Genomic DNA, 13,101 nt, shown 5'->3' on the forward strand with positions numbered 1-13,101 from the left:
ATAAAAAGCCTCACCAATTTGCATAGGTGACCACAAACCCAAACCCTTGGATCTGAGAACAATGAAAAAGCATTCAGTGTTTTACAAGAAGACTTTTAATAAAAAATAGAAGTAAATAGAAATAAAGAAATCCCCCCTGTAAAATCAGGATGGTATATATCTTACAGGGTAATTAGATTCAAAAACATAGAGAACCCCTCTAGGCAAAACCTTAAGTTACAAAAAAGATACACAGACAGAAATAGTTATTCTATTCAGCACAATTCTTTTCTCAGCCATTTAAAGAAATCATAATCTAACACATACCTAGCTAGATTACTTACTAAAAGTTCTAAGACTCCATTCCTGTTCTGTCCCTGGCAAGCGCAGCATACAGACAGACACAGACCCTTTGTTTCTCTCCCTCCTCCCAGCTTTTGAAAGTATCTTGTCTCCTCATTGGTCATTTTGGTCAGGTGCCAGCGAGGTTACCTTTAGCTTCTTAACCCTTTACAGGTGAGAGGAGCTTTCCCCTGGCCAGGAGGGATTTCAAAGGGGTTTACCCTTCCCTTTATATTTATGACACGCCCCCCAAATCTCAGCTAGGGTGAAACACTGGCTGGGATTTCTTCCTGGAGCTCTAGGAAAACAGAGTTAATAAGACACATGCATCTCTAAATATACTACCAAGTACATAAAGACTAACAATATTTTCCACATCTCAAGGACGATTTTAACCAGTTGATTCTGGGAAACTTTCACGGGAGAGTGCATCAGCCACTTTGTTAGAAGCTCCTGAGATGTGTTGGATGTCGAAATCAAAATCTTGGAGAGCTAAACTCCACCGAAGAAGTTTTTTGTTAGTTTCTTTGACGGTGTGAAGCCACTTTAGTGCAGCATGGTCGGTTTGCAGGTGGAAACGCCGTCCCCAAACATATGGGCGTAGCTTTTCCAGAGCGTAGACAATGGCATAACATTCTTTTTCAGTGACTGACCAGTTGCTTTCCCTCTCAGACAGTTTTTTGCTGAGAAACACTACAGCAAGAGTTTACCTTGGTTTACCCTTCCCTTTATATTTATGACAACTGCCAATGAGTTCAGCTCTTCAGTAATACTGGATTGTATAATTCCTGTGTGATATTAAAAGAATGGATGGATTTAGCCTTCCGATTTATTTGTATGTGTTTTTAATAGATTCGATGCTTGCAGAGTGAATGCCTGCTATTGATTAGATTGAGTCTAGCAAACTCATTTCACTTATAATCTGATGAGCATTTGCGCCAAAGCCCTGGTATACACTAGGAGCTGAGGTTGAATTTAGCAGTGTTAAATCGATTTAACTCTGCACCCGTCCACACGACGAAGCCCTTTTTTTCGACTTAAAGGGCTCTTAAAATCGATTTCCTTACTCCACCCCCGACAAGGGGATTAGCGCTGAAATCGGGCTTGCTGGGTCGAATTTGGGGTACTGTGGACGCAATTAGACGGTATTGGCCTCCGGGAGCTATCCCAGAGTGCTCCATTGTGACCGCTCTGGACAGGTCTCTCAACTCAGATGCACTGGCCAGGTAGACAGGAAAAGGCCCGTGAACTTGTGAATTTCAATTTCCTGTTTGGCCAGCGTGGCAAGCTGCAGGTGACCATGCAGAGCTCATCAGCAGAGGTGACCATGATGGAGTCCCAGAATCGCAAAAGACCTCCAGCATGGACCGAACGGGAGGTACGGGATCTGATCGCTGTATGGGGAGAGGAATACGTGCTATCAGAACTCCGTTCCAGTTTTCGAAATGCCAAAACATTTGTAAAAATCTCCCAGGGCATGAAGGACAGAGGCCATAACAGGGACCCGAAGCAGTGCCGCGTGAAACTTAAGGAGCTAAGGCAAGCCTACCAGAAAACCAGAGAGGCAAATGGCCACTCCGGGTCCAAGCCCCAAACATGCTGCTTCTGCAATGAGCTGCATGCCATTTTAGGGGGTTCAGCTACCACTACCCCAGCCGTGTTGTTTGACTCCTTCAGTGGAGATGGAGGCAACACAGAAGCAGGTTTTGGGGACAAGGAAGATGATGACGATGAGGTTGTAGATATCTCACAGCAAGCAAGCAGAGAAACCATTTTTCCCGACAGCCAGGAACTGTTTCTCACCCTGGACCTGGAGCCAGTACCCCCCGAACCCACCCAAGGCTGCCTCTCGGACCCGCCAGGCGGAGAAGTGAACTCTGGTGAGTGTACCTTTTAAAATACTATACATGGTTTAAAAGCAAGCATGTTTAATGATTAATTTACCCTGGCATTCGTGGCTCTCCTAGATACACTCCCAAAGCCTTTGCAAAAGGTTTCTGGGGAGGGCAGCCTTATTCCGTCCACCATGGTAGGACGCTTTACCACTCCAGGCCAGTAGCATGTACTTGGGAATCATTGTAGAACAAAGCATTGCAGTGTATGTTTGCTGGCATTCAAACAACATCCGTTCTTTATCTCTCTGTGTTATCCTCAGGAGAGTGATATCATTCATGGTCACCTGGTTGAAATAGGGTGCTTTTCTTAAGGGGACACTCAGAGGTGTCTGTTCCTGCTGGGCTGTTTGCCTGTGGCTGAACAGAAATGTTCCCCGCTGTTAGCCGCGGGGAGGGGGGATGGGCTAGCCACGTGCTGGGGGGAGGCAAAATGGGACCTTGTCACAAAAGCACATGTGCTGTGTATATAGTGTTAACAGCAAGGTTTACCATGAAAGAGTGCACCCATTGTTCTATAAAATGTGTCTTTTTAAATACCACTGTCCCTTTTGTTTTTCTCCACCAGCTGCATGTGTTTCAAGGATCACAGGATCCTCTCCGTCCCAGAGGCTAGCAAAGATTAGAAGATGAAAAAAACGCACTCGTGATGAAATGTTCTCTGAGCTCATGCTGTCCTCCCACACTTACAGAGCACAGATGAATCCGTGGAGGCAGACAATGTCAGAGTGCAGGAAAGCACAAAATGACCGGGAGAAGAGGTGGCAGGCTGAAGAGAGTAAGTGGCTGGCTGAAGAGAGGGCTGAAGCTGAAAGGTGGTGGCAGCGTGATGAGAGGAGGCAGGATTCGATGCTGAGGCTGCTGGAGGATCAAACCAATATGCTCCAGTGTATGGTTGAGCTGCAGGAAAAGCAGCAGGAGCATAGACCGCCGCTACAGCCCCTGTGTAACCAACCGCCCTCCTCCCCAAGTTCCATAGCCTCCTTGCCCAGATGCCCAAGAACGCGGTGGGGGGGGGCCCTCCGGCCACTCCACCCCAGAGGATTGCCCAAGCAACAGAAGGCTGGCATTCAATAAGTTTTAAAGTTTTAAACTTTTAAAGTGCTGTCCTTCCCTCCTCCTTCCCTCCTCCACCACCCCTCCTGGTGCTTCTTTCCTCCACCACCCCTCCTGGGCTACCTTGGTAGTTATCCCCCTATTTGTGTGATGAATGAATAAAGAATGCATGAATGTGAAGCACCAATGACTTTATTGCCTCTGCAAGTGGTGATCGAAGGGAGGTGGGGAGGGTGGTTAGCTTACAGGGAAGTAGAGTGAACCAAGGGGTGGGGGGTTTCATCAAGGAGAAACAAACAGAACTTTCACACCGTAGTCTGTCCAGTCATGAAACTGGTTTTCAAAGCTTCTCTGATGCGCACCGCCCCCTCCTGTGCTCTTCTAACCACCCTGGTGTCTGGCTGCGCGTAACCAGCAGCCAGGTGATTTGCCTCAACCTCCCACCCCGCCATAAACGTCTCCCCCTTACTCTCACAGATATTGTGGAGCGCACAGCAAGCAGTAATAACAGTGGGAATATTGGTTTCGCTGAGGTCTAACGAGTCAGTAAACTGCGCCAGTGCACCTTTAAACATCCAAATGGACATTCTACCACCATTCTGCACTTGCTCAGCCTGTAGTTGAACAGCTCCTGACTACTGTCCAGGCTGCCTGTGTGTGGCTTCATGAGCCATGGCATTAAGGGGTAGGCTGGGTCCCCAAGGATAACTACAGGCATTTCAACGTCCCCAATTTTCTGGTCTGGGAATAAAGTCCCTTCCTGCAGCTTTTGAAACAGACCAGAGTTCCTGAAGATGCGAGCATCATGTGCCTTTCCCGGCCATCCCATGTTGATGTTGGTGAAACGTCCCTTGTGATCCACCAGTGCTTACAGCACTATTGAAAAGTACCCCTTGCAGTTTATGTACTCGGCAGCTTGGTGCTCCGGTGCCAAGATAGGGATATGGGATCCGTCTATGGCCTCACCACAGTGAGGGAATCCCATTGCAGCAAAGCCATCCTCTATGACCTGCACATTTCCCAGGGTCACTACCCTTGATATCAGCAGATCTTTGATTGCGTGGACTACTTGCATCACAGCAGCCCCCACAGTAGATTTGCCCACTCCAAATTGATTCCCGACTGACCGGTAGCTGTCTGGCGTTGCAAGCTTCCACAGGACTATCGCCACTCGCTTCTCAACTGTGAGGGCTGCTCTCATCTTGGTATTCTTGCGCCTCAGGGCAGGGGAAAGCAAGTCACAAAGTTCCATGAAAGTGCCCTTACGCATGCGAAAGTTTTGCAGCCACTGGGAATCATCTCAGACCTGGAACACTATGCGGTCCCACCAGTCTGTGCTTGTTTCCCGAGCCCAGAATCGGCGTTCCACCACATGAACCTGCCCCATTAGCACCGTGATGCCCACATTGCCAGGGCCCGTGCTTTGAGAGAAGTTTGTGTCCGTGTCCTCATCACTCTCGTCACCACGCTGACGTCGCCTCCTCGCCCAGTAACGCTCTGCCAGGTTCTGGTGCTGCATATACTGCTGGATAATGCGTGTGGTGTTTAACGTGCTCCTAATTGCCAAAGTGATCTGAGCGGGCTCCATGCTTGCCGTGGTATGGCGTCCGCACAGAAAAAAGGCGCAGAACGATTGTCTGCTGTTGCCGTGATGGTGGGAGGGGTGACTGACGACATGGCTTACAGGGTTGGCTTACAGGGAATTAAAATCAACAAAAGGGGTGGCTTTGCGAGAAACTGAATGGCCCCCTCAAGGATAGAACTCAAAACCTCAGGGATAGAACTCAAAACTGGGTTTAGCAGGCCATTGATTTCACAGAGGGAGGGAGGGAGGAGAAAATGAATACAAAACAAATCTGGTCTATTTCTTGTTTTGAGCCACTTCATCTATCTTTATACATCTTGCTGGCAGCAGACTGTGCAGTACGACTGCTAGCCATCATCAACACCTGGGTGCTCGGCAGAAGACGGTGCAGTATGACTGCTGGCCATCATCTTCTGCTAGCTGCAGATTAAAAGACAGTGCGGGACTGAATCGCCACGAGACGAAACAAGGGAAATGACCTGGCTGAGTCACTCCCATGTTTGCCCAGGCACCCGGTTAAAAGAGCACCCAGAACTATGTCGATGACGGCTACCAGTCATACTGCACTGTCTGCTGCCAAAAGGCAATAAACTGCTGCTGTGTAGCAATGCAGTACCACGTCTGCCAGCACCCAGGAGACATACGGTGACGGTTAGCCGAGCGGGCTCCATGCTTGCCGTGGTATGGCGTCTGCACAGGTAACTCAGGAAAAAAGGCGCGAAACGATTGTCTGCCCTTGCTTTCATGGAGGGAGGGAGGGAACGGGGGCCTGATGATATGTACCCAGAACCACTCGTGACAATGTTTTAGCCCCATCAGGCACTGGGATTTCTACACAGATTTCAAATGGGCAGCGGAGACTGCGGGAACTGTGGGATAGCTATCCACAGTGCAGTGCTCTGGAAGTCGACGGTTGCCTCAGTACTGTGGACACACTCCACCGACAACATGCACTTAGGGCATTTGTGTGGGGACACACACAATCGACTGTATAAAAACACTTTCTACAAAACTGGCTTCTATAAATTCGACCTAATTTTGTAGTGTAGACATACCCTGAAGCTGGATTTACCTTTTGCTTTGTCTAACTGTTGGATTTATTTGTTTTGGTTATGAAAATATTGAGGAAAAGTGAGAAGAAAAACTGATAAATGCTTTTTTGTTGGTGCATTTCAGTGGCCACTTGGCCCCTTTTAAAGGATTTTTTCCAGCTCCTTTTGAAGGTTGAAAACTGATTTTTAAAGAAAAAGTTAAGAGTATTGCTCTCAGGAGGGAATCAAATGTCCTGTCATCAGTGTTCAAATGAAGAACCAATCTTCTTCTTCACCTCATATCTCTTTTTTTAATATTACCATATTCTAATATTTGCTAACTATAAAACTTTGGTATTTTACAGAAGTAGTTAACTAAAGCACATGTTTCCTATATTACTCAAAATGAATGTCTTATACACATTTACACATGAACTTTATTATAGTGGCACCCGTAGCTTTGCTGTAGTTTAGGGTCTGTCAGCCCTTCTATTAAAACTTCCTATCTTCAGCACTTCATAACTTGACTGTAAAAATTGCTCCAGACTGAAATTTGCAATACAAAATCTTTGGTTGGGGAGGTCAATATTTTTAACTATTGAAAATAAAAGGGGGAGAGGGATTACTTGTTTAACGTATGAGTCCAAAAGCAAAAATAGACATAATAGTTTAAGAATCTTTTTGTTTCTGCACTCCTCTTCATATTGTGGCATATAGAGTGGCTACTTTCCAATTAATTCTTTTTTTAAAAAAATTAGTCCATTCAGGAGTACTAACTTGATTGAGATAATACATGATAATATTAACACAGAAGGAATAATTGTGTCAATAACACACATAGCTGAGTCTACCAAGTATACATTTATATTTTTATAATAGCTTGTTCTGACCATAAAGAAGTTGAATTTATCTTGAAAGAAACCGCCCCACCCAAGAATGAATTAAATACATAGTTGGAGCTATTAAATTCCATCGTGTCAGTGATCACTAAATTAAGAGGAATCACTAAATATGCTTTGACAGTTTGTCATCGTCCTGAACTCAGTGGAAGAAAGGATTTTCTGTACTTCCTTTGAGATTTTTTTAAAAAAAGGAAATTAAACACAGACAGTGGATTAAAACAATGTTAAGAGTCTGACTCAAATCTATGAAAGCAAAGAAATTCAAAGTTAAATCTGAAACTCTATGCTTAAATTGACCCTTTGGACCTAGGGTAATGCAAGGCTCTCCACATGGTGGATGAACATATATGCCATATGAGCTTCAGTAGCTAGGAACAATGGGCTAAGTTATGGATAAGGTTTCAATCTTAGCTCTACATTTCCATACCTTTTTGCATAAGTCAGACCTTTATTATTACTTTAACATACTTTTAATGTGGTTTGTTATGCTCAAATTCCATTCCAGAATTTTCATACAAAAGTATCAAATGTATGTGTCTCAGTTTATCAATCAGTCATTTTTAGGGCTTTGTCTTTAGTGTTCACAGTTCTAAATGGACAGCAGTTCAAGCTACTGTCCACAGTTCTGGATTCTCAATGGGAAAATCTGACAGTTCAATTCAGTGTTTCATTTGCAGATGACAGTGCTCTGAATACAAACGAACCTTATGTACTGTATATTTTCTACTGTTCCTGTCTCAGAACAATATTTAGGAGCCACTATGTAACTTATAAATAAAAATGACACGTGTCACCATTACATGTAACCAACTAAATCAGTGCAAAATAATGCATTGTATTTTATATTTTGACAGTAAATCCTTTGGAAACAATGGTAGTTATGCAGCAGCTCATCTTGCCTCATTATATTACAACAAAAATCTCATGTCACCACTATAGTTCATCTTGAAAATTAGTACTATTGTAGAAATATCTGCTGTTCTCCATATCCAGCAGTTAGTTCCTTAGCAGTACAAATGTCTGTAATCTATTGGCTTATCTACATGGGAAGTTAGTGCAGAACAAGCTGGGGTGTGAATTTAAAGCACAGTTGCTGTGTTGCCCTAGCTCACCATGTGGCACTCTTATTCTAAACTAAGAGTGCCTTTTCGTGTGGTTAAGCTTAAAGTGGAGTTAGTGTGAAATAGCTCTTGCACTTTAAATTCACACCCTAACTTATTCCACACTAACTTCCCCATGTAGGCAAGCTAGCAGTGTGTATTTTTTTGAACTCCTGAGTCTTACAGTTCATTTACTCAGAGAGAAATGGCCTGCACAGGATGCCTTAAGAAGATCTGTTAATCCTGACATGCTGAATGGCTTAGCTGTGGCATGCTTTGAAAACTGTATGTCCCAAGAATCTTCTCAAAATCTGCATTGAAATGTGGATAGTCAAGTGCTTGTGGTAATGAATATGAACTAGTGATGGTCTGTTACAATTCCTTATGATACCAGAATAAGTTAGCATTTCCTGTACAGATAGGCAGAGACATCTGTGTCATGGAACCCTCCCTGGCCTTTAAATCTCTCAGAAAAGTAGACATAGACGCAGGTGCAGTTTTCACACGCCCTGTAAAAGGATTCTATAATCTACAGAAGGAGAGGGTGTAACCAGATTCTTGTACTCATGGAGCACCTCTCATAATTTGCCTCTTGGGATCCAGTCATATGCAGTTTTTTAAGCTCCAGGAAGCACATTTGCTTTCTTTTTACATTTAAGTAGCTGGTGCAAAGTTTAATTCCGTTCTGTGGCTTTAACAAAAACTTCTCTATTTGCGATGGACTGGTGTCATATGATGCAGTTTGTGTTTCCAATACCATGGTATAAATTGAACATAGCTGCATAAAATATGAATATTTTTAGGACTATTTACATAGTTAGTTGTGAACTGGAATTTTCTCCTGACTAGTAAATTTCCTCCCTGATCTTCAAGATGTCATTGCCTCCCTGTCTGACTTCTGCAAGAACCTTGGGATATATTTGTTCTGTTCATTGTGGGCAGTTCTAGATGTGTTTAGCAAAGTTGATTGTCTTTATTTAATAGGTCATTTCTATCCTGAAACAGATTTTTATGGTGAATAAAGAAATGCAACAAATTTGTTCGTAGACTAATAGATCGAAAGGCTAGAAAGGACCATTGTGATCATGTAGTCTCACCTATATAACATAAGCCAAGGAATTTCCCTCAAATAATTCTTTTCGAACTTTAGTTTCTTTGCTTAAAAAAATCCAATCTTGATTTTAAAATTGCCAGTTATAGATAATCCCTGTAACTCTAGGTAAATTGTTCCAGTGGTTAATTACCTATTGTCTGTGATTTTGAGATTTTCAGGGAAGACCTCTGCCAAGTCACTTTGCAGTCCCTATTTTTGATTATATATAGTTCCTGTGAGCCATTAGTATCTACTGTATAGCTTATTACTAAATAACTACTCTCAACCCTCTGTGATTGCTGCCAACCTTCATAATAAACCACCACGAAACTTGGGCTGAGTCCTGAGGATGCAGATTCCCCTTCAGATATTTACTTTCTTTGGGGTTGAGGAATAAGCCTCAAGAATGGAAAAGAGTCTTTCGAGGTGAAAATACCAACTTTCTCTTTGATATTTGGATTTTTGGCAGTCATGAGTTTCCATCTTAATGTTGTTATACTTACCAGAGTACCTCAGATGTGTGCTTAGTCATAAAAACTCAAATTCAAATATAGTTCTGTGTCTGACTCATTGCTATGTAAAGCATTTTGATCTACTTTAATTAAGAAAGAACTAAATTATCATGTTCCAAGCTATCAGAGAGAGATGGCATTTGCAGAAATACTGAGTGATGGCAGAGTCTTTATAAAAGAACAGCATAATATGGTTATATACGTATACATTTATTTCTTTAGGATATTGACCTGCGAGTGAAGTGGCCAAATGATATTTACTACAGTGACCTTATGAAGCTTGGCGGGGTTCTGGTAAATTCTACACTTATGGGAGACACATTTCACATACTTATTGGTAAGTGTCTAAATTATTTTCAGGCTTGTCAGGCCATTTTTTCTAAAGCTATTTAACTATTCTTAATGTCCTATACAAGTTCAAACTACAAGAACAAGAGCAAATGAGAAGTGGGTAAACCATGATATTCACAAAACACAAAAAATAAATGTCTTCAGTGATCTGTAACATTCCATACGGCTGGCCAGGAGACGCTAAACACAAGCATCAGGACTGATATAGAAGATTTTAAAGAATTAAAAATAACAGGTATGAAAATTTTCTTTCACATTTAGTCACAAAGGTAGGGTACCATAGAGAAAAGTTTACTATATTTTTTTAATGTTTTTTCCTGTCTATAAGCACGCGGTCTCTTTTCCCTTCTCCATGAAGTAAGGAGTAGAATAGATCTGTCATGTGCTCAGGACCAAACTCTGCTCTGTAGGGAATTCCAGAATGTCCTGCCTCCTCAAAGCAGTTCTTTAAAGTCTAAAAACTACATGGAAGTTCCTTGACAAATCCAGAAGGTTAAGCCAGGGAGATTATTATTATTGTTTAGTATTGGTGCATAGCACAACATATGTGCACAGTATTTTACAGAGCGAATGAAGACCTGGTTCTTACCCAGCTGGCTTAAAGATCTAAACAAGTTACACAGTTTAAGTAAAAAACCATGAGGAGTCCTTGTGGTGGTGTCGTTTTTGCTGATACAGACTAACACGGCTACCCCTTTGAAACAGTCATTCCTTTTCTCTTCAACGTAGTTGCAGCCATTGCATCTTCTGTTGAACTCATACCTTTGAAAGGCAATTTTCTTTTTTAATGAATTTAAGAAAATGGCGGGATTAATCTCAACGGCGAGCGGCTAAACCATCTCAGGTTCACAGTTGATATAGTTCTGAGAGCTGAAAATACAGCCCAGCTTGAGAGAATGCTTAAAGAACTGAACGCGAAAAGTAGTCAAGTTGGATTAAAAATGAACTGGTCAAAAACAAAATACATGAGGTCAGATATTCTGCCAAGAACCCAAATAACTCTTGGAGGAGAGCAGATCCAAGAGGTTGATAAATACATTTATTTGGGCCAGGAAGTCAACATGCGCCATGATCAGAAAGGCGAACTGTCACGCAGAAAAAAATCTGGATGGTGCACATTCAGTGACATCAAGGACATCCTCCAAGGAAAGATCAGCAGAACAACTCTTGCGAATCCTTTTAACTCGACCGTGCTTCCAGCGATGTTATATTGCAGTGAAACATGGTCGCGGACAAAGATTGAAGAACATCAACTATCTGTCACACAGTGGGTGATGGAACGAACTTTTTTGGGCATTTCACTCCGCAGTCACATCCCCAGTGAAATAATTAGGCAGCAGTCTGGAGTGCGAGACGTTGTCGAAAGCAGGCTCAGAAAAATGCGGTGGGCAGGACATGTGGCCCAACTCAGCGACAGCTGATGGACCGCAGCTATATCTGAGTGGTATCCATGAGAACAGAAATGGCCATGCGATCGGCCTCCAAAGAGGTGGGATGACTTCCTAACAAGGAGATATGGTCAAGCATGGCGAAGGATGGCCAGAGCGAGAGAAGATTGGAAGACGTGTTGTGATCGGCTCAGTCTCAACTGATGAAGGACCAATGGTCTACGCAGTCTATGCAAGAGAATGGAAGGTCCTTCTAACCCTAGTTATGAGTGGAGAGAAAGGGAGGGCTATTTCTCCTGTTTTCTGAAAGGGATTCTAAGTCCCATTGAGAATCTTGTCCAAAAACCTTTTGGTTGAAACTATTCCACAAATTCGTGTCAAATTCACAAGAAGTCTTGGATCCACCAAAGCCTGCATTTTTCAGCTAATAAAACAACTGATAGTTTGATACTAGGGTTAGAAGGATTAGGTTATCAGAGGGGTAGCCGTGTTTGTAAGGTAACTCCCTTCTCTTCATGTGCCAATATATATTTATGCCTATATCTGTAATTTTCACTCCATGCATCTGAAGAAGTGGGTTTTTTACCCATGAAAGCTTATGCCCAAATAAATGTTAGTCTTCAAGGTGCCATCGGACTCCTCGTTGTTTATATCAGGACAAAGATCCTCTCTGCCAGGGTAGCTAGATGAATTTAAGTGTCCATCTCAGAAGCATACAAGGCCAAAGACGAACTCTTTGACTGACTGGCATTACCAGGTTTTCTAACCATGACAGGTCACTCATTTCATATATCCTATGAAGAGATTTCTGAGGCTTCAGTCTGATCCTCCGTTCACGTTTGTCAGGCTTTGTAAGATAGGTGGTGGTTTCTCTCTTGCTGTCACAGTTTTTGGAAAAAAAAAAATCTTGAAATTGATAGTACATTAGTGGCTAGGGTCTTTATTCATGTATATGTTTGAGTGAAAATACCTGTGTTTGAGTTGTTACTTTTTAGCATAGTGTGTTAATTTTTCTCATTTTCTTGTTAGGTAATCCACTTCTCCCTAGTTCCAGTGGTATTGATATGTTTTGGCTGGATGTTACTGTAGATCTTTCTTGGGTGTGCATATTCTAATTATTGTTTAAAAAAAAAAAAAAAGTAATTTAGTTCCTGAAGAGAACCTTCTCTCTCCAGGTAATTCTGGGTGAATTAATTCCTTGTTTTCATGATCTCATCAAGTTTATAAAATAATGTAACCTACAGCTTCCTACAGAAGAAGCCAGTTTACTCTTGAGCCTGAGTGACAAGTCTGGCCTAACTGCACAGGGAAAGGAAAATCCACATTATATGGTGGGAAGAAGGAAATAAATAGTTAATACAAGATTTTTTTACATCTCTCAAAGCCTGTTTGAGGAGGCTGCAAGAAAGGTCCCCAAGAGCCATATAATAAGAATGGCTTTTTGCCAACATTATCCTAGCTGGAGAGATCTCAGTGAGAAATTTGAGGCTTCAAAAGGATATTATGGCAAGACAGATTAAACTATCTGGAATCTAACCCTGAAAGTCTGACTCTTCCGGGCTTTTCCCAGAAAGCCAATTGCTGACTTATGAGCTGAGGAAAAAAGACTTATTTTTCAGAATGTGAAATCAGTTAAGTGTAGTAAATAGAAGAGACTGTTAGTCACATTCTAGGCTGCTAGATTTCTAGTGCGGTTAATTGTCTGCTTTCAGATAGTTTGGTAGCTGGCTGTCAATACCACAATTTCAGGGATTTTCAGTTTTTTACTGGCAATCTAGACAGCCCAGCTAGCACTTTCCTTATTCCTAAATCTTCACTTTAGTCACAAGTTAGCAGTCTGGTAGGATGGCATTTTCTTGATGGGACTGTA

At 42.4% G+C, this 13,101-nt stretch overlaps 1 protein-coding gene across 1 annotated transcript in view; it reads left to right on the forward strand.

Annotated features, from left to right (window-relative positions):
- Positions 1-13,101, forward strand: part of HLCS (holocarboxylase synthetase) — a gene marked incomplete at its 5' end in the record, with an annotated part of 212,837 nt that overhangs the window by 193,033 nt on the left and 6,703 nt on the right. The window contains one exon of the mRNA XM_084617047.1: positions 9,715-9,829. Coding sequence (XP_084473173.1) covers positions 9,715-9,829 — 115 coding nt within the window. The remainder of the gene's footprint in view (positions 1-9,714; positions 9,830-13,101) is intronic.

This window comes from Lepidochelys olivacea, assembly GCF_965140295.1.
Source record: "Lepidochelys olivacea isolate rLepOli2 genome assembly, chromosome: 1".
NCBI classification, from domain to species: domain Eukaryota; kingdom Metazoa; phylum Chordata; order Testudines; family Cheloniidae; genus Lepidochelys; species Lepidochelys olivacea.